The sequence below is a fragment of the Aquarana catesbeiana genome, linkage group LG11, assembly GCF_042186555.1.
Source record: "Aquarana catesbeiana isolate 2022-GZ linkage group LG11, ASM4218655v1, whole genome shotgun sequence".
NCBI classification, from domain to species: Eukaryota; Metazoa; Chordata; class Amphibia; order Anura; family Ranidae; genus Aquarana; species Aquarana catesbeiana.
This window is the reverse complement of record NC_133334.1, coordinates 175773208-175794086: the sequence shown is the minus strand read 5'-3', so window position 1 is coordinate 175794086 and position 20879 is coordinate 175773208. Positions and strand designations below refer to the sequence as shown.

The following is a 20879-nucleotide window of genomic DNA, read 5'->3' as shown; positions in this document are numbered from 1 at the left end:
ATTTTCTGTTGGCTAATATATTTTTTTTATAAATTTATGGCTATTAATTTTTATATAATTGAAACCTTACCTTTATTTTTGGTATCCCCACCCTAGTTCTTTTGGCTAGTTAGTTCCCAAATGTATGCTGCCATTGAGTCTCTCAGGAAAATTGTTCCTAATACTTACCGTAATTTTGCTTTCCTGATGGACTCCATGGCACATAAGTCCCCTCCAAGTGTCATCAGTAGGCTAGTTACTGAATGCAGTCTCTGGCTCAGCCTCAAAATTGAATGGAGTGGGGTCCTATGGAGCAGAAGCGAGGGCAGACCTACCCAAAACGTGTGCTGCCATGGAGTCCATCAGGAAAGAAAAATTACGGTAAGTATTTGATAGGAAATTTTCCTATCTATCAGACCACCCAGATCCTTTTCCACCACCACAATAAATAGCATCACACAAAGCTTGTCACCCAAAAGAAGCTCCTGTTCGATTTTGGGTGACAAGGTTTGCCACAAAACTGCACCACACTTAGGTGCCGTTGAAAATGAATGGCACTCAAACATGCATGACATGCAGGGCTGTTTTTCTCAGAAAATAGGTGCAGGAACTCAACCACAACCCCCTAACCCCCCCCCCCCCACACACACACACACACACCCCTCCAGGCCGCATCAAATAGTGGGTGTGGTCACATTTCACCGGGAGGGTCTGAAAGGGGTAATAAATAACAGTAGTGAATTGCATATGGCGTGCAGAGTTTGGGGGGTTGCATAGAGAAATTTAGGAGTGCGCTACGCACATAGTGCAGAGTTCAGGAGTGTGCTACGTACATTGTTCAGAGTTCAGGGGTGTGCTACATATGTAGTGCAGAGTTTAGCCTTCTTCCACAGCTGCTTACCTCTGCATCCCCCATTCACATCTCACATATCTTATTTTTGTTGCTATATTAAGCTGAAGCACCCATCCGGCTCCAGTACCTCCTGGCACACTGTAGGAGGCTCCTCCTCTCTCACTTGCAGGAAGATAATTCAGTGTGGGTGTCAGCATCCGCACTGCACCCTGGGCACCTGCAACTCCCTTGTCCTGATCCTGCACTCATTAAGAGAATCTCAGGAGATCAGATCTGTGGGAGCCGTTGGGAGACAAACTGTCACTTGTAAACACAGAAGCCGGATTTCTGTGTTTACAAATGATAGTGGTGAGCAGGGAGCAGAGGGCCTGAGTCAAAGGTAGTGGAACTGAGTTCCACCAAGTTCCAGCTGAAAAAAAGCCCTGGTGACATGTTTTGCCACTGCTGCAGTGTAATTTGGGATCTCAGGCAGATTTGCAGTGATTCTGAGATTCCAAAACGCCAGATGTGAACTGGGTCTAAAAGTACCATTTAAGTGTTTGCAGATGACACCAGTGGTGACTGGCCAGGCCGCATTCCACCTTTCAAGATAGACGCTTTTGGCACCTCCGCTACACACCACTGATACATTCTGTGAGTGTTCCTGCTCAGGCCCCTTCTCGCCATGCCTGTTGTGAATTTTTTAACTCTGACATTAATACAAGTTCTGCTCTCTGCAACGCGACTCTTAGTGTTTAATGCCATTGCACCTCCCCACACACAGTTTCTTCCTATAATTAGCTTCAATTTTGGTGTCCGTTTCTCAACTTCTATTGTCCCCAGTTCCACTGACATACCTCTCCTGTTCTAGCTTCACTGTGCAATCAGCAAAGCCGATGATCCCTGCTTATTGGAGTGCTCTAGCTCTGACTTCAGCAGGTAAATTGTCAAACCTCTGCAGAGATAACACTGCTTCCCCACAGAAAGCAAGGGCACTTTTCTGCATAATGCTAGCTTTTCCATGCTTTCTTATGTATTCCCCTGTAGAAGTTTCCAAGACTAAAAATCACCCAATGAAGCCAGGACCTGAGAATAAGGCAAGGCATACAGTATTTACATCTAGAGCCCTCCTCTAGGCTGCTAGGTACAGTATCTCACAAAAGTTAATACACCCCTCGCATTTTTGCAAATATTTTATTATATCTTTTCATGTGACAACACTGAAGAAATTATACTTTGCTACAATGTAAAGTAGTGAGTGTACAGCTTGTATAACAGTGTAAATTTGCTGTCCCCTCAAAATAACTCAACACACAATCATTAATGTCTAAACCGCTGACAACAAAAGTGAGTACACCCCTATTAGCCCAATTAGCCATTTTCCCTTCCCCAGTGTCATGTGACTCGTTAGTGTTACAAGGTCTCAAGTGTGAATGGGGAGCAGGTGTGTTAAATTTCACTCTCACTCTCTCATACTGGTCACTGGAAATTCAACATGACACCTCATGGCAAAGAACTCTCTGAGGATCTGAAAAAAAGAATTGTTGCTCTACATAAAGATGGCCTAGACTATAAGAAGATTGTCAAGACTCTGAAACTGAGCTGCAGCACGGTGGCCAAGACCATACAGCTATTTACCAGGACAGGTTCCACTCAGAACAGGCCTGGCCATGGTCGATCGAAGAACTTGACCCACGTGCTCAGCGTCATATCCAGAGGTTGTCTTTGGGTGCACACCATACAATGCATTTAAATGTCATTCTTGTATGTGTGCGCTGTAAAATATTTTGTACTGTTTATAGGTCTTACAGCAGCACCATCTTGAATTTAAATGCATTGTATGGTGTGCCCCCCAAATATGTACTTGTATGTTGTAATAGGCCCTGACCAGGTTTTTGGGCTGGAGCACCCCTCCCCCTCCTCATTACCTCCTATTTAGTGGCCACCAGTGATTAGGATGTATCCCTTTCAGTTCTCCCACATAGAGGAGTTCAGCTCCCATGGTTGAGACAGAGGATCTTCCATTCTATTACTAGTGTAGGACCCACTAATTCGGGGTACTTTGTCGCAGTAAGTGGGCTTAGCACTATATGACCATATAGTGTGACCAAACCCCCGTATTTTTTGAATATGTTCAGGTGTTCAGATGTTTTTAACTAGCCCTGCAGGAAATGTCATTCTTGTATGTGTGCGCTGTAAAATATTTTGTACTGTTTATAGGTCTTACAGCAGCACCATCTTGAATTTAAATGCATTGTATGGTGTGCCCCCCAAATATGTACTTGTTTGTTATTTTGAGGGGACAGCAAATTTACACTGTTATACATGCTGTACACTCACTACTTTACATTGTAGTAAAGTGTCATTTCTTCAGTGTTGTCACAAAAGATAGAATAAAATATTTACAAAAATGTGAAGGGTGTACTCACTTTTGTGAGATACTGTAAATTTAGCTTTTGTGCTCCAATGTAGTGAGTGGAGCAGTAATTGATTGTGTTGGTCTGTTCAGGGTTTCCTGAGCTGAGAGTTTGATTACTCCCACCTGCCTCTGAAAAAGGTTTCCAGTGCATAGGATCAGAATATTCAAATGATCAGTTGAATACTTATCACCTCCCAGCCAATCCCTGGAAGGAGGCATCCAGAAGTTGGCTGGGGAGGTGATAAATGTGCAGGAGGTCTGATCAGAGTATTCTTTCCCACAAGTAAGAGTTCCAGTTTTCTTGGGCAGCTGTTAGCCCTGGAAGATAACAAGAAATACAAGAAACTAAAGTTTGCTGGACTGAGGACCTGGAGAAGATTGCCCATAGCAATTTCATTCAATGGAGGACACTGCACTGACGTCCTAGTTCTGGAGAAGGATCTTTGTATCTCTTTCTGTCTGAGGATCTACCTAATGGATGTTTGTTGGCAAGCAGCCCCTAGGACACACTGAGTAAAGTCTTGCTGTGGGCAATTATTTGTGCAAGTGTTAAAAGGGAACTACGTGCCAGAAGCTTCTACCCTATATGGGCTAGGACTCTTACTATAGGGTCCTAAATGTACTAGTCACTTCCTATTACCTCCAGGAAAGGTGACTATGGAGAAGAATAGTGAGAAGTTTGTCCTCCTAATATTGCTATTGATTGTTTGGGAGTATCCTGTGACCCTTAGCCCCTCTTTTGTTACAGTTTTCAGCAATAAATACTAAAAAAATATCTCCTAGACTGAGCCTGAATTGATGGGTGTGCGTGGGCAGGGCCGTCTTTAAGGCAGGGCAAAAGGGGCAGCTGCCCTGGGCCCTGTCATTGTTGTGGGGCCCAAAGCAGCTGCCTCATACTTGCCAACTATCCCAGTTTAAATCCCCTTGTCCCTTAAAATTTTAGTCCCATGCTGTGTCCTGATATCTCAGTGTGAAGTGCTGCTACTAATGCTGCCCAGCTCTGCCCTATTGTTGTGTACAGATGACTCACCTGCAGACCCTGTGTTTACATGTAAATAACTGTCTTTCATATGTAAACAATGGCAGCATTCATAAGTAAATAGCAGCTGCATTCATACGTAAATAGCTGAGGCCGGCGGCATTGATATGTAAATAAAGGCAGCATTCATATGTATATCATGCCCCCCTGCAATGAGGAGGATGTGCTGTAACCTATAACAACCAATCAGTGAACAGTATTACTGTACAGTAATCTCTAGCAACCAATCAACAAACAGAAATCATATGCTGTAACCTCTAGCAACTAATCAGTGAGACTTAATGTGTGTTGTAACCTCTAGCAACCAGTCAGTAAGCAGTAATGATATGCTATAACCTCTGGCAACCAATCGCAATCGCTGCCTGATCTTTTACAGTAAACTGATTTTAAGTCCAGCTGCTTTTTATTGTATGTCTCAGAGCAGGTGAAGAGCAAAACTGCATGGGGGGGGGCCAAGAAAATTTTTGCCCAGGGTCCAATCAATATTAAAGACGGCCCTGTGCGTGGGACTGTGGTAGTGTGATTTTCAGCCTCTGTACTACATTGAGAAACCTGGGTACATTCTCAGTGACCCCTTCGGGGGTAAGCACTACACACACACACACACACACACACACACACACACACACACATATATATATATATATATATATATATATATATATATATATATATATATATATATATATATATATATATATATATCTATCTGAGATCCTGATATATTTTTTGCCTGCAGTTCTGCTTTCATGTCATAAAAGATACAAAAATATTAACTGGAATCAAATACACATTTTTGTCTGTATAATTCACTCTTATGTTTAATTCATGTCAAATTATATTATTGTTGTCTAGGAATGTATGTTTAGTATAAAAATAAGTACCTGATAAGTAGCCTCATCACAGGCATTTTCAAGACCCAGATTTACCATGGTATTCTGGAGCGTTCGACCCATGTAAAACTCCAGAGAGAGGTAATAAATTCTCTGTAATTAGAAGAAATGTAATTACTATAGGCATATATTTGTCTAAACATGCATTTGCATTTATTATTAAAATAAAGTTGATCCACATCTTGGAGTATTTGTTAAGAAACTCTTTTAGGCCTCATATACACTACAGCTGCCAAACTGAAGTTTAGGAGCAGTTGGGCGTTTTTTCAGCAGCTCCTGAACTCTCCTCTATGTTATCCTATGTGTACATGTACACTCAGTCTATTTTGAGTGGTTTAGGGACAGTTGAGGTTAAAGGCATTTTTTGAAAGCAGAAAAATTGCGTTCAGGACTGTAGTTAACTGGCATTTCAAACGTCAAATGCTTGTAATCGCATGTAACTGCGGTAAACCACGTTTATGAGCGTTTGTGTATATAAGCGTCTTTAAAGGGGAACACATTTCTGATAGTTTTTAAACATATATAAAATGTTGAAAAAACACACATTTCACCACATTCTGTTGCCTGCATCAATGGATGAGTCCAGTAGCGACAAACACTGTTCCTATCACGCAATTTTCTATGTCTTCAGAGTTTCAGCAACAGCAACATCAGGAGCATTCATTTCCTCACACATGCTCATTATGGGATTCATAATGCAAACACAAAAAATAAGACAGATATGTACAAGCACACTGCTCTCTCTGCTGCTGCTCTGTCTCAGTGGTGGCTGGTGAAGTTTTAAGATGGGGGGCGCTAGACCCCCCCCACCCTTTTTGACCCCTCCCACTTCTCATAAGCCCCACTCCGTCCCCTGTAGTACATCATATACCAGGCTGTATATTATACATAGGGCTCTGTACATCATATACCAGGCTCTACATTATATACAGGGCTCTGTACATCATATACCAGGCTGTACATTATACACAGGACTCTAATGACACATCAATCTGTCTCACAGCCGATCAGGGACAGAGGGATGGTGGGTGGGATGGGATCAGGGACAGAGGGATCGTGGGTTGGATCAGGGACAGAGGGATGGTGGGTGGGGACAGAGGGATGGTGGGTGGGATGGGATCAGGGACAGAGGGATGGGATCAGGGACAGAGGGATAGTGGGTGGGATGGGATCAGGGACAGAGGGATGGGGGATCAGGGACAGAGGGATGGTGGGTGGGATGGGATCAGGGACAGAGAAATGGGATCAGGAACGGAGGGATGGTGAGTGGGATGGGACAGAGGGATGGTGGGTGGGATGGAATCAGGGACAGACGGATGGTGGTGGGGTGGGATCAGGGACAGAGGGATGGTGGTGGGGGGGGGTCAGGGACAGAGGGATATGATCAGGGACAAAGAGATGGTGGGTGGGATGGAATCAGGGACAGAGGGATGGTGGTGGGGTGGGATCAGGGACAGAGGGATGGGATCAGGGACAGAGGGATGGTGGGTGGTATGGGATTATGGACAGAGGGCTGGGATCAGGGACAGAGGGATGGTGGTAGGGTTGGATCAGGGACAGAGTGATGGGATCAGGGACAGAGGGATGGTGGTGGGGTGGGATCAGGGACAGAGGGATGGGATCAGGGACAGAGGGATGGTGGTGGGGTGGGATCAGGGACAGAGGGATGGGATCAGGGACAGAGAGATGGTGGTGGGGTGGGATCAGGGACAGAGGGATTGGATCAGGGACAGAGAGATGGTGGTGGATGGGGGGATGAGGGGAGGGGGGTGGGGTGGAAGTATTACTCACTTGCTCTTAGTTTCAGTCAGTTCCCTCTCCCTGCTCAGTGTTCTCAGTCTGGACTCACAGTGCCTCCAGTAATGACTCTCCTGACATGGGGACAATGTCTGCACATCTCACTAGGGGGATAATTCGTCCCTCTTCACTGGACTGAGCTGGCTGACTTTCTCCTCCACTCCAGTTTCTTCCTCCCGAGTCCCAACATGGATCTGCTTAGAGGAATGGGCGGAGCTGCTGTACCAGTCAGTGAGTGCTCACTCAGGCACAGTTTACATGACTGTTTGTTTCCTGTAGCTAGAAACAGTGTGCAGCGCCCCACCCCCAGAGTACTGCTTTCAGCTCCGTTCCATGCAAAGAACGGAGCTGCCGACGTCACTTCCAGGTTTCACAAAACCCGGAAGTAACAGCGAAATTTAAACCACAATGCTCCCGCCCGTAGTGATTCTACGGGCGGAAGCTAATCGGCGTTTTCGATTGCGCCGCAAGGCGGGTTAAAAGCCCGCAAATGAAGCACCATGTCTGCAATCTCGTGATTGCATTGACGTGGCGCTTCCCATAGTGCACTGTGTCCGGCGCCACAGTGCACTTAGTTAAAGGACATTTTTTTTATTTATTTTTTTCTTAAAGGGGCCGTTTTAAAATTTTTTTTTTTTTTTTTTTTTGGTGACTACAGGAGAGGGGGCGGCGCCCGGGCATCCCCTATGGACGGGCCGCCCCTGCTCAAATGCTCATAACTGCTTCTAAACTCGCATAAAAGTGTTATCTTAATGCTGTAAAACTGACGTTTTGCACTGTTGGTTTCCAGCTGTCAAGTTTCCAGCATTCAAAAAAGGTTTTCAACTGGCCTGTGTACATGAACCCTTAGAACGTAAACTGTGCCACAAAAATAATTCTTCTACTCTCAGTCCGAGGTACACATTCTTAGCCTTCTCATACACATAAATATATTTAAAAAAATATTCAATATTTTTTTCATAGAATGAGATTATATATTCCTGAAGTTGCATTTGTGTTAAATCATATTGTCTACTTAGAAGCTTACAGTGCTGTACAATTTTCTTTAACCAGAATAGGTTTCTCTTATATTTTTGTTTTCAGTTTTGAAGCAAGAGTCATTTAAAGTGGTATTAAAGCAGTGGTTTTGCACAGAGCAACTCCGAACCTCTTCTCTTCAGGTCCCCCCGCTGGCGCTCCTGGCCCCCTTCCCCTCGAGCAGTGCCCCCAGAGAAAGCTTAGTATGGATTGGTGAGTATGCTGAGTATGGATGGCTGAGCATGGCTGGATGGATGAGTATGCTGAGCATGGATGGATGAGTATGCTGAGTATGGATTGGTGAGCATGGATGGATGAGTATGCTGAGTATGGATGGGTGAGCATCGATGGCTGGATGAGTATGCTGAGGATGGATGAGTATGCTGAGCATGGATGGATGAGTATGCTGAGTATGGATTGGTGAGCATGGATGGATGAGTATGCTGAGTATGGATGGGTGAGCATCGATGGCTGGATGAGTATGCTGAGTATGGATGGGTGAGCATGGAAGGATGGATGAGTATGCTGAGTATGCATGGATGGATGAGTATGCTGAGCATGGATGGATGGATGAGTAAGCTGAGTATGGATGGGTGAGCATGGATGGATGGATGAGTATGCAGAGTATGGATGGATGAGTATGCTGAGTATAGATGGATGAGTATGCCGAGTATGGATGGATGAGTATGCTGAGTATGGTTGAGTATGGATGGCTGAGCATAGATGGATGGATGATTATGCTGAGTATGGATGGGTGAGCATGGATGGATGAGTATGCTGAGTATGGATGGATGAGTATGCTGAGTATGGATGGGTGAGCATGGATGGATGGATGAATATTCTAAATATGGATGGCTGAGCATGGATTGATGGATGAATATGCTGAGTATGGATGGGTGAGTGAGTATGGATGGGTCTGCTGAGCATGGATGGATGGATGGCTTGCTGCAATGGGCACATAGCGCTGTGGACACTACACATCCAGCCCACAGCGCTGCTGCCACTGATCTCTCCCCCTCTACCCTCGCACTGTACAGATCTGTACGGGGAGGGGAGAGAGGTACCGGACGTGACACCGGTTTGTTTACTAGTGATCGCTCCGTCATTTGACAGAGCGATCACGTGGTAAACGTCCACTATCAGCGGCCATTTACCGTGATCCGTGGTGCACCGGCGGTCACAGATGTTCTCGGGTGCGTGCTCCAGGGGGTCTGCGAGAGCGGGATTCTGGGAGGACGTCATAGTACACCTTCCCAGGGTTATCCAACCGCGCTGCAGCCATCATTTGGCTATAGCACGGTCGGCAAGTGGTTAAGGCAGGTGATCCGGCATCAGGAAGGTCCCAGTGTGTTATAGGTGTATATTGTGTATATTGCATATGCTATTAGGGAGCGAGGTGCAATCTGGCTGCTGTGTCCCATTCTATGTCCATATCTCAGTTTCACTGGCAGCCTGAGCTCCGTATTCCTCCTTTATGTCTATTTTGTGATGTCCTGCTTTGTCCTGTTATATTTGTTTTTCCCTCCCTGTGTAAAGGATCCATTTTGTGCTTTCCTGCGCTTCTCTGTGCAGCTATCTATGTCCATAAAGCACAGTTCACTGTAATCCTGGGATAACGTTGCACTATTTCCTCCTCTACGCCCGCCCATAATGCCACCCACAGCCGCCCACAGATTATAAGAAGCTATGCTTCTGCTAACCCGTAGTCATTGGCTAGAAGAAGGAACCAATCAGCAGTTCAGCAGTTCTCCATTTTGATGACCTACTTCTGGTTTGCGGTCCATGCTGGTTGTAGTCCCCTCCCGCTGACGTAATTTCTGGGATTCACGTTCCACGCTGACTCTGACAGCGCATTTGCTCCACCAGTGCTTCCAGAGCTTGTGGCTGGTCACCCTGGAATCTTCTGCTGCTGCATATGGACACCCCTGGAAACCTATAACACACTGGGACCTTCCTGATGCAGGATCACCTGCCTTAAAAACATGTGAAATGCTCCCTTTATTCTTATATTCTTTACTAGAGATTGCTCTCCTCTTTGAGTGCTGCCCTAAGTGTTTGGAGACCTCATCATTTGAATACCTCTACTCAATATAGACATTATCAGCCTGGTCCGGCTATTCAGAGCGCCCTTATCTACACTCTTTATCCAGCAGCTTTAGCTGCCCACAGGTAAAATGGTTACAGCCCGACTCAGTGTGGAGGGAGATTCCTGCAGCATATTTGGCAAGTACAGAATCATAGTATATATAGAATAATGTGCAAAGTGGTTGGAGGGAAGCTTCAGAATGGGAAAGATGTTTTTATTACAAATTATGTGAGCAGGCTGCAGTTCCTCTTTAAAGGGGTTGTAAAGGTAAAAATTTTTTCACCTTAATGCATTCTATGCATTAAGGTGAAAAAACTTTTGACAGTACCGCCGCCCCCAGCCCCCCCGTTTTACTTACCTGACGCCTCGAATCTTCGCTCCTAGTCCTCGTCAGCTTCATTGCAGCTCAGCCTGGTCGCTGATTGGCTGCAGTGGATGGATTGAAAGCAGCGCAGCCATTGGCTCGCGCTGCTGTCAATCACATCCGATGACGCGGCGCGCCGGGGGGCGGGGCCGAGTGATACAGCGAGCGGCTATAGCCGCCGGCTGTATCACGGGAGCGCGCCCGCAAGCACTCACCACCGTGCGAGGGAGCTCGCATGAAGGTGGTAAATGCTTGCGGGGAGGAGCTGAAACAGCCGCCGAGGGACCCCAGAAGACCAGGTTCGGGGCCACTCTGTGCAGAACGAGCTGCACAGTGAAGGTAAGTATAACATGTTTGTTATTTAAAAAAAAAAAAAAAAACAACTTTACAACCCCTTTAAGGATCAGACAGAGAGCACATAAGCAATATCAAAAAGGGTTTCAAACACCACAGCCTCCCAGGACATTTCAGAAAACATCACAATAGAAATCCAACACAGTTGAAGATATGCGCCATAGATAAAATAGAGAATAACTGACGAGGTACTAATAAGAAACAGGTGGTCTCGCAGAATGAAACATTTTGAATCCACAGATTAAGTACTATGATGCCCGCAGACTTGAACGTTCAAATAAATATAATAGGAACGCTTTAGGAATATATTACATAGTCAATTAAGTCTTTCACTTGCGAGGAGTCTAGTAATGGCGCTGACTAGGAGCACACCGGTGATGTCTCAAGTCCTCTCCAGCGGATAATTTCCTGGTCCTCCTGGCCCCCCAGCCCCCTGTCTTATGGAACCCAGTGAGTACCCCATCCGCTCTGCGGAACACTGACTCGGTGCACCGCTCCTGGGACCCGTGTCTTGGATACGGGGAAAGCTGCTCTTCCTGCCTGCTGGGTCTCCGATGCGGGAGGCTTGGCTGTTGGCTGGCGTTCAGCCACTCGGAGGAAGCCGAGGAAGAGCAAAGCGGTGAGACAAGGGCCGAGGATTGTCGGAAGGTGCCGAGGGAGACTCGGCTGGACAGAGGGTGACTGCCGGTGTTCTGCCGAGAAAGTTCCCCTCGGCGGATTATGACCCCCCCTGTACTGCCCCCCCAGGCGCAGCGCTTGCGCAGTAGGAACAACAAGGGAGCAGCCGAAAAGAGCCGAAGCTGAACACCTGAGTCGGCTGTACACGGCGGCTGCATGCCAAGACTATTGTAAGAAAAACAGTTGGTAACAGGCCCTTCGCGGGCTTGCTACGCTCGCCACGCTTCGGGCTTGGAAAATTTCTGCATGCCAAGACTATTGTAAGAAAAACAGGTGGTAACAGGCCCTTTGCGGGCTCGTTACGCTCGCCATGCTTCGGGCATGGATAAATTCCTGGTCCTCCTGGCCCCCCTGTCTTATGGGACCCCCAGGCGCAGCTGCAGAGGTTAAAGGGGTGGGGGGGTCAGCCTGTCAGTGCTCAGACCATACGCCGCACACTGCATCAAACTGGTCAGCACGGCTGTCATCCCAGAAGGAAGCCTCTTCTAAAGATGATGCACAAGAAAGCCCACAAACAGTTTGAGGAAAACTAGCATACTAAGGACATGGATTACTGGAACCATGTCCTGTGGTCTGATGAGACCAAGATAAACTTATTTGGTTCAGATGGTGTCAAGTGTGTGTGGCGGCAACCAGGTGAGGCGTACAAAGACAAGTGTGTCTTGCCTACAGTCAAGCATGGTGGTGGGAGTGTCATGGTCTGGGGCTGCATGAGTGCTGCTGGTGTGCTGAAAAAAAAAAAAATTTGACTCGTGCAGAAGTTTGACCTCATTACTTCCGGTGCTGCTACGTCACAAAACAGCTGATCGCGGGGCTCCACTGTGCATGCGCTGCTTCACCACGCCTATACCTCACATGTGCAGATGCTCATTTCAATCGAGAAAAATTATAGACTCGAGCGGGTGGGCGGAGGCAGTGCGAGTTGCTTAATTACATCATCAGCAGCACCGCCTCCAGCCCCGTCCCTAGCCTGCTCTGGAGAGCACTGTGTATATCAATGGGACCGAGGTCGAGAGAAAATATAGAGCTGCACCACCTCCAGCTCCGCCCCAGCCCCTAGCCTGCTCTGCTGAAGGGGGGCAGGCCCTGTGCATAATAGCACCCTGTATATCAACGGCAGGTCCAGGAAAAGTATAGAGCTGTGCCTGTGGAAGGGGCCAAGCCTTTGCATAGAAGACATTCCTCATCAATATGAGCATCCACACTGCATTATGTACAGGAACGGAAACAGCAGCCTGACACATGGAGCCTCCGCTTACACAAATTGTCTGTACACAGCCCTGCAAAATACATATACGGGAGGTCAAGGAAAATTATAGAGCAGTGTCTGTGACAGTGGCGGCTGGTGCTCAAAAATTTTTGGGGGGCGCAAACAAACTGAAAAATACTGAAACCACCCCAGCCCCCCCCCCCCAATCAATTGCAGCCTTACTGTGCCCGTCAAATGCAGCCATTTGTGCCCGTCAAATGCAGCCACTGTGCCCGTCAAATGCAGCCACTTGTGCCCATCATATGCAGCCACTTGTGCCCATCATATGCAGCCACTTTTGCCCATCAAATGCAGCCAGGCACGTCCCAGGGCTCGGCTGTTACTTCACTAACCCCCCCCCCCCGCGGCTGGTCTGGTGGCACTTACCAAGTGACGGGGCTTCCACATCTTCTGTAGCGGCGGCTGTGGCCCCTGTGTCCGCTCAGCTCCCCAGGCTTCCTCCGCCATGTCTCCTCTTCCGCCAAAGCGTTAGGCATCCAATAGGATCGCCTAATGCTTTGGCTAATCAGGAGACAGGTTTTACTGACCTGCCTGTTGATTGGCAGGGAGGAACATTAGTGTAAAAATAGCAAATATTCATTTGCTCCGCCACACAACAGGGTGGGCTCGGGACGCAGTGCTCTGTGCCCTGAGCCCACCCTATTTTGAAGCCTATTAGAGCCTCTGGCTCTAATCATGTGCTTCAAAATACACACCCCCCCATGCCCCCTATAGTATTTTATGTGTCAGGCGTCCTGAAAAGGGTGGGGCACATGAATAGGGAGGACGACAGAGATGACAGGGAGGGCGGCGCCCGTGCGCCCACAATGCACGGGCCGCCACTGGTCTTTGATCTCTGTCAAGTGCGGGGCTGGATTGCCTCCGCTGCTTTTCCTCCAATCAGGAGCCAAAGAAGCAGAGTGCGAGTTTACCTGTAGCCCTCACACTGGAGACTTATACACCATCATTATGGCATCCCAGGACGGTGGGTACTGGGTCTCTGGAGGGCAGAGCACATTTGTGACCCGCTTTGGGGTCACTGGTGGCTTAGGGAGAAGGAGAGCGCCCCTGGGTGGACGTAGGGAGTAGGAGATTGCTCCTGGGTGGATGTGGGAGAAGGAGATTGCTCCTTGGTGGACGTGGGAGAAGGAGATTGCTCCTTGGTGGACGTGGAAGAAGGAGAGGGCTCCTGGGTGACCATGGGAGAAGGAGGAGGGCTTCTGCGTGTTCGGCAGAGAAGGAGTGGGCATCTGGCTGTTTGAAGGAGAAGGAGATGGCCCCAGGGTTGGCCAAAATTGGAAGAGCTGGTTCTTGGGTGGTTGGAGGAGGAGAGGGTGCCACCCTTCTCCCCTGAGGACGGGGACATCTCCCCTGAAGACGGGGACACCCTTCTCTCCTCCAGAGGACGGGGACACCCTTCTCTCCTCCAGAGGACGGGGACAACCTTCTCTCCTCCAGAGGACGGGGACACCCTTCTCCCCTGGGGACAGGAACACTATCTCCCATAGGGATGGGGAACCCATCTTGCCTATGGACAGGAACCCCATCTCCCCTGGCAACGGGGACTCCATATCACCTAGGAACCCCATCTTCCCTGGGGACCAGGACCCCACCTCCCCTAAGAACAGGAACCTGATCACTGTGAGCGTGCCAACCTCACCGCCTTGCCTGATCACCCTGTGTGCACCAACCTCACCACCCTGCCTGCCATGTGTATTGTGTGAGGGCCCTTCTGTGGCAGGTATTATCAGAACTGACCCCCTTGTGTGCTCCCCTTACACAACTATCAAGGACTGTACTTACAGGCGCCACTCCTGTAGCCACGCCTTGCTCAGTTGTGTCTCCGTAAGTTGTGAAATTCTCCCCCTCTATCCAGATATGAGATCGCCAGTATATAGCATGAGGGCAGCCTGAGGTTTACTCCTCTTCATTTAATTTCTTCTCTGACATGGAGTCTCATGTATGTGGAGATGTTCTGATGGACAATAAACACTTATGTTGCTGCTCTCACTTTACACATTATGTAGATTGTTAGGCACAAACACCCAGGCACAAAAATCATCACTTCTAATTCACATTCTTGTCATCTGTCCCTGCCGTCGCTTCGTTTCATCCAAGTTGAAGAGCCAAGGCTGATCAGATGTTTACAGACTTGCCCAACACGATCTTTCCTAGTGATGTGTAATGTCACCCAATCAATGACAGCCCACCCTTATGGCAATACTGCTCATGGCAGACTGTTGTCTTCACATTGCTTGATAAAGTCAGCTACCAAGTCCTCTGGGGGAGAAGGGTGTCATCTGTCCTCCGGGGGAGAAGGGTGTCCCCGTCCTCCGGGGGAGAGAAAGGTGGAATGGTGTCCCCATCCTCCGGGGGAGAGAAGGGTGTCCCCGTCCTCCGAGGGAGAGAAGGGTGGCACCCTCTCCTCCTTCAACCACCCAAGGACCAGCTCTTCCAATTTTGGCCAACCCTGGGGCCATCTCCTTCTCCTTCAAACAGCCAGGGGCCCACTCCTTCTCTGCCAACCACCCAGGTGCCCTCTCCTTCTCCCCTGGCCACCCAGGGGCCCTCTTCTTCCCTAAATGGTCACCCAGGGGCCCTCTCCTTCTCCCACGTCCACCCAGGAGCCCTCTCCTTCTCCCACGTCCACCCAGGAGCAATCTCCTTCTCCCACGTCCACCCAGTGACCCCAAAGTCACTGGTGTATAAGTCTCCAGTGTGAGGGCTACAGGTAAACTCGCACTCAGCTTCTTTGGCCCCTGATTGGAGGAAAAGCAGTGGAGGCGATCCAGCCCCGCACTTGACAGTGATCAAAGACCAGTTGCGGCCCGTGCATTGTGGGCGCACGGGCGCTGCCCCGCCGCCCCAGCCCCTTTGAGGACACCGGACACATAAAATACTATGGCAGGGATAGGGGGGTGTGTATTTTGAAGCATGTGATTAGAGCCAGCACTGCTTCCCAAGCCCACCCTGTTGTGTGACATAGCAAATGAATTTTTGCTATTTTCACACTAACGTTCCTCCCTGCCAATCAGCAAGCAGGTCAGTAAAACCTGTCTCCCAATTGGCCAAAGTGTTAGGCGATCATATTGGATGCCTAATGCTTTGGCGGAAGAGGAGACACGGCGGAGGAAGCCTGAGGAGCCGAGCGGACATGGGGGCCACAGCCGCCGCTACAGTAGACATGGAAGCCCCATCATTCGGTAAGTGCCACCAGACCAACCGCGCGGAGGGGTTAGTGAAGTAACAGCCGAGCCCCGGGACGCGCCTGGCTTCATTTGATGGGCACAAGTGGCTGCATATACTGGGCACAAGTGGCTGTGTATGACAGGCACATGTGGCAGCGTATGACAGGCACAAATGGCTGCATATAGTGGGCACAATGGCTGCGTATGACGGGTACAAGTGGCTGCATTTGACTGGCACAGTGGCTGCATTTGACGGGCACAAATGGCTGCATTTGACGGGCACAGTGAGGCTGCAATTGATTTGGGGGGGCTGGGGTGGTTTCAGTATTTTTCAGTTTGTTTGCGCCCCCCCCCCTCCCCCCAAATTTTTGAGCACCAGCCGCCACTGTCACAGACACTGCTCTATAATTTTCCTTGACCTCCCGTAAATGTATTTTGCAGGGCTGTGCACAGACAGATTTGTGTAAGCGGAGGCTCCATGTGTCAGGCTGCTGTTTTCGTTCCTGAACAGATTGTACAGCCCTTCACATTATGTACATCATGCAGTGTGGATGCTCATATTGATGAGGAATGTCTTCGAGTGGGTGGGCGGAGGCGGTGCGAGTTGCTTAATTACATCATCGGCAGCACTGCCTCCGCCCACCCGCTCGAGTCTATAATTTTTCTCGACTGAAATGAGCATCTGCGCATGCACGGTATAGGCATAGTGAAGCAGCGCATGCACAGTGGAGCCCCACAATCAGCTGTTTTGTAAGGTAGCAGCACCGGAAGTGATGGGTTCGAACTTCTGCACGAGTCAAGGTTTTTTTTAGCACACCAGCAGCACTCATGCAGCCCCAGACCATGACACTCCCACCACCATACTTGACTGTAGGCAAGACACACTTGTCTTTGTACTCCTCACCTGGTTGCCGCCACACACGGTTGACACCATCTGAACCAAATAAGTTTATCTTGGTCCCATCAGACCACAGGACATGGTTCCAATAATCCATGTCCTTAGTCTGTTAGTCTTCTGCAAACTGTTTGTGGGCTTTCTTTTGCATCATCTTTAGCCACTTCCCAACCGCCGCACCACTATGTACGTCCTAAGTTTAAACGGGGATATCGTTGTTATGGCAGCAGCTAGCTGCCATAACCCCGGTATCCCCGTTTTTCGTGCGGCGGCCGGCTTTCAGATAAAAGTGGTCCCTGCGGCGGATTCGCCGCGAGATCACTTTTATCGGTGGCGGGAGAGGGCTCCCCCACCCTCCCGCCGCGATCCGGTGCCCTCCGCCGCTTACCGGAGCCGTCGGTAGCGGCGGAGGTGATCGCGTCCTGTGCCGTGGTGTGTCTGGAGACGAGTGAGGCCAAGATGGCGCTCACTCGTCTCCATGACACTGCTGGGCGGAAGCGACGTCAAAACGTCACTTCCGTCCACGCCTCTTAAAGGCATATTTTTTCAAATGTCATTTTTCTAAATGACTTTTTTTTTTTTTTTTTTTTTTTTATTGCATTTTAGTGTAAATATGAGATCTGAGGTCTTTTTGACCCCAGATCTCATATTTAAGAGGTCCTGCCATGCTTTTTTCTATCACAAGGGATGTTTACATTCCTTGTAATAGGAATAAAAGTGACACAATTTTTTTTTTTTTTTTTAAACAGTGTAAAAATAAATAAAATATTGTAAAATAAATAATAAAAATAAAAAAAAAATTTAAAACCCCCCTGTCCCGACGAGCTCGCGCGCAGAAGCGAACGCATACGCGAGTAGCGCCCGCATATGAAAACGGTGGTCAAACCACACATGTGAGGTATCGCCGCGACCGGTAGAGCGAGAGCAATAATTCTAGCCCTAGACCTCCTCTGTAGCGCAAAATATGCAACCTGTAGAATTTTTTAAACGTCGCCTATGGAGATTTTTGAGGGTAAAAGTTTGACGCCATTCCACGAGCGGGCGCAATTTTCAAGCATGACATGTTGGGTATCAATTTACTTGGCGTAACATTATATTTCACAATATAAAAAAAATTGGGATAACTTTACTGTTTTATTTTTTTATTCAAAAAAGTGAATTTTTTCCAAAAAAAGTGCGCTTATAAGACCGCTGCGCAAATACGGTGCAAAAAAAAGTATTGCAATGACCGCCATTGTATTCTCTAGGGTGTTAGAAGAAAAACCATATATAATGTTTGGGGGTTCTAAGTAATTTTCTAGCAGAAAAACCTGTTTTAAACATGTAAACACCTAAAATCCAAAACGAGGCTGGTCCTTAAGTGGTTAGAAGAGGCTTCCTTCTGGGATGACAGCCATGCAGACCAATTTGATGCAGTGTGCGGCGTATGGTCAGAGCAATGACAGGCTGACCCCCCACCCCTTTAACCTCTGCAGCAATGCTTATACATCAGCACTTATACGTCTATTTCCAAAAGACAACCTCTGGATAGGACGCTGAGCAAGTGCACTCAACTTATTTGGTTGACCATGGCAAGGCCTGTTCTGAGTGGAACCTGTCCTGTTAAACCGCTGTATGGTCCTGGCCACCGTGCTGCAGCTCAGGTTCAGAGTCTTGACAATCTTCTAATAGCCTAGGCCATCTTTGTGTAGAGCAACAATTCTTTTTTTCAGATCCTCAGAGAGTTCTTTGCCATGAGGTGCCATGTTGAACTTCCAGTGACCAGTATGAGAAAGTAGGAGTGATAACACCAAATTTAACACAGTCAGCTTGCTATCAGAATCCATTCCCCCTGGACAGAAAGGGTCTGGGGTAAGAATGACGAGTGAGGATGATTTATACAAAGAGTAGAGCAGTCAGAGAAGCCATACACGAGTGTTTTTAACCCTTGAAATGCTGTGGAAGCTATATTGGGAGGGGGAACCAGATTCAATGGCAATAGTCAGCTTGCTATCAAAATCCGCTTCCCCTGGACAGAAAAGGTCTGGGGTAAGAAAGAAGAGTGAGGATGATTTATACAAAGAGTAGAGCAGTCAGAGAAGCCATATACGAGTGTTTTAACCCTTGAAATGCTGTGGAAGCTATATTGGGAGGGGGAACCAGATTCGATAGCAATAGTCAGCTTGCTATAAAAATCTGCTTCCCCTGGACAGAAAGGGTCTGGGGTAAGAAGGAAGAGTGAGGATGACTCATGCAAAGAGTAGAGCAGTCAAAGAAACAGATGTGCAAAGGGGCTGCGTTTGATGGCACAGTGGCAGCAAATGATGGCACAGTGAGGCTGCAATTGATGATTTTTTTTCCTGAATTTATCAGTTTGTTTGCACCCCCCCCCAAAAAAATTTCAGCACCATCTGCCACTGGGAGGGGATAATAATAAATTAGATAAAATAATAGGAGGTATAATAATGTAAAATAATAAAAGGGTTAACAATAAATATAAAATAATAGGAGGTGTAATAATAAATAAAATAATAGGAGGGGCAATAAAAAATTTTATAAAATAAATAGGAAGAGATAATGATGACGTGTATACTGATAGCTATATAATAGGTGGTAGGAGTTATTAATAATAATAATAATAATAATAATATAATGACTGTGTGGAGAATTTCCAGTGTCTAAAAATAATAGAAGGGATATCAATAAATAATATTAAATAATAGGAGGGGATAATAATGAAAGCATAGGAGGGGCAAGAATAAATTAGACACATTAATATGAAGGGATAATAATGATGACGTGTGTATACTTTAAAATATATATATATATATAATATCTATATCAATAATATTGTACCCATATGTGGAAGGAGTAATAATATATGTGTGTGGATGGACTAATAATATTGCACAGGGGACGCGCACGGGGCGGGGATGGTAGAAGGATGATTAGCTTTCTTGGTAGAGTAGGAGGAGCGGCAGTGCAGAGGGCTGGAGAGGCGGAGTTCCGATCTCAGCCGAGATCCAGGGGGAATAGATTTCGATGGGGAAACCATTCTCGGCACAACACCTGTTGAGATCCTGTGGGACAGGGACGAGTCCCCCCCCCTCATCCCTCAGTTAAGTAAAAACCTACTTCTGAATAAGAAGGGAGAATACGTAGGAAGGGAGGATTTTTTCAGAAAAAAAATAGGGAGAAAATACCCGAATCTAATTGTCGCTGTAATTGTATGCTAAGATATATGATAAGAGACTTGCGTGACCTGGGCTTACTATAGACAGATGGGAGAATTAACATCTATTGCTGAAGGTACTGTAACAACCCACAATTAGGAACTCCTTGAATTGTCTCTGGCTGGTACGGCTCGTTTTTTTTTTTTTTTTGTGTTGTTTTTCTCTTGGAGTAAGCTGGTAAAATGAGGGGTAAGTCGGCAAGAGGTTGTGGGGTGGTGGTTAAATCACCCCTGCTAGTTTAAGTCCGAGCTCTGGTCCCATGCACAAATATATAACTCAAAGAGGAAATGGAGAAGGAGAAAGTCAAACAGCAGAAAAGCAACAAAGCACCAAGGGATGCCAAATAGAGACCAAGGGAAAAAAGGAGAAAAAGGGTCAGAATAAAACATTTTTAGAAATCAGTACTCTTTCAGATCCCAGAACAGACCAGGAACTTGAGTTAGAAGGAACAACAGATGACAGCTCAACTCCCAATAAAAATAGATATGGAAAAAATGTTTGCGGCCCTGGAAAACTCAATAAAAACAGAAATGGCAACAATCCAAAAAAGATCTGGGCCACACACTTTCAAGAATAGAGGAAGTTGAAAGAAAAATGGACTCTCACACAAATATGATAAAAGAGCTACAAGAAGAAATAAAAATATTTTTAAAAGAACAGCAAGAACAAGCGTATAGATTAGAAGATCAAGAAAATAGGGATTAAAGGAAAAACCTAATGCACACGGTCTGATTTTCTGACAGAAAATGTTCGATGGGAGCTTGTTGTCGGAAATTCCGACCGTGTGTAGGCTCCATCGGACATTTTCCATCGGAAATTCCATTACACAAAATTTGAGATCTGGATCTCAAATTTTCCGACACAATTCCAACTCACA

At 47.2% G+C, this 20879-nt stretch overlaps 1 protein-coding gene across 1 annotated transcript in view; it reads right to left on the bottom strand.

The window, feature by feature from the left end:
* PYGM (glycogen phosphorylase, muscle associated) overlaps window positions 1–20879 on the bottom strand; it is a 1234135-nt gene that overhangs the window by 1095984 nt on the left and 117272 nt on the right. Inside the window, exon 2 of the mRNA XM_073605061.1 lies at window positions 5154–5255. Coding sequence (XP_073461162.1) covers window positions 5154–5255 — 102 coding nt within the window. The remainder of the gene's footprint in view (window positions 1–5153; window positions 5256–20879) is intronic.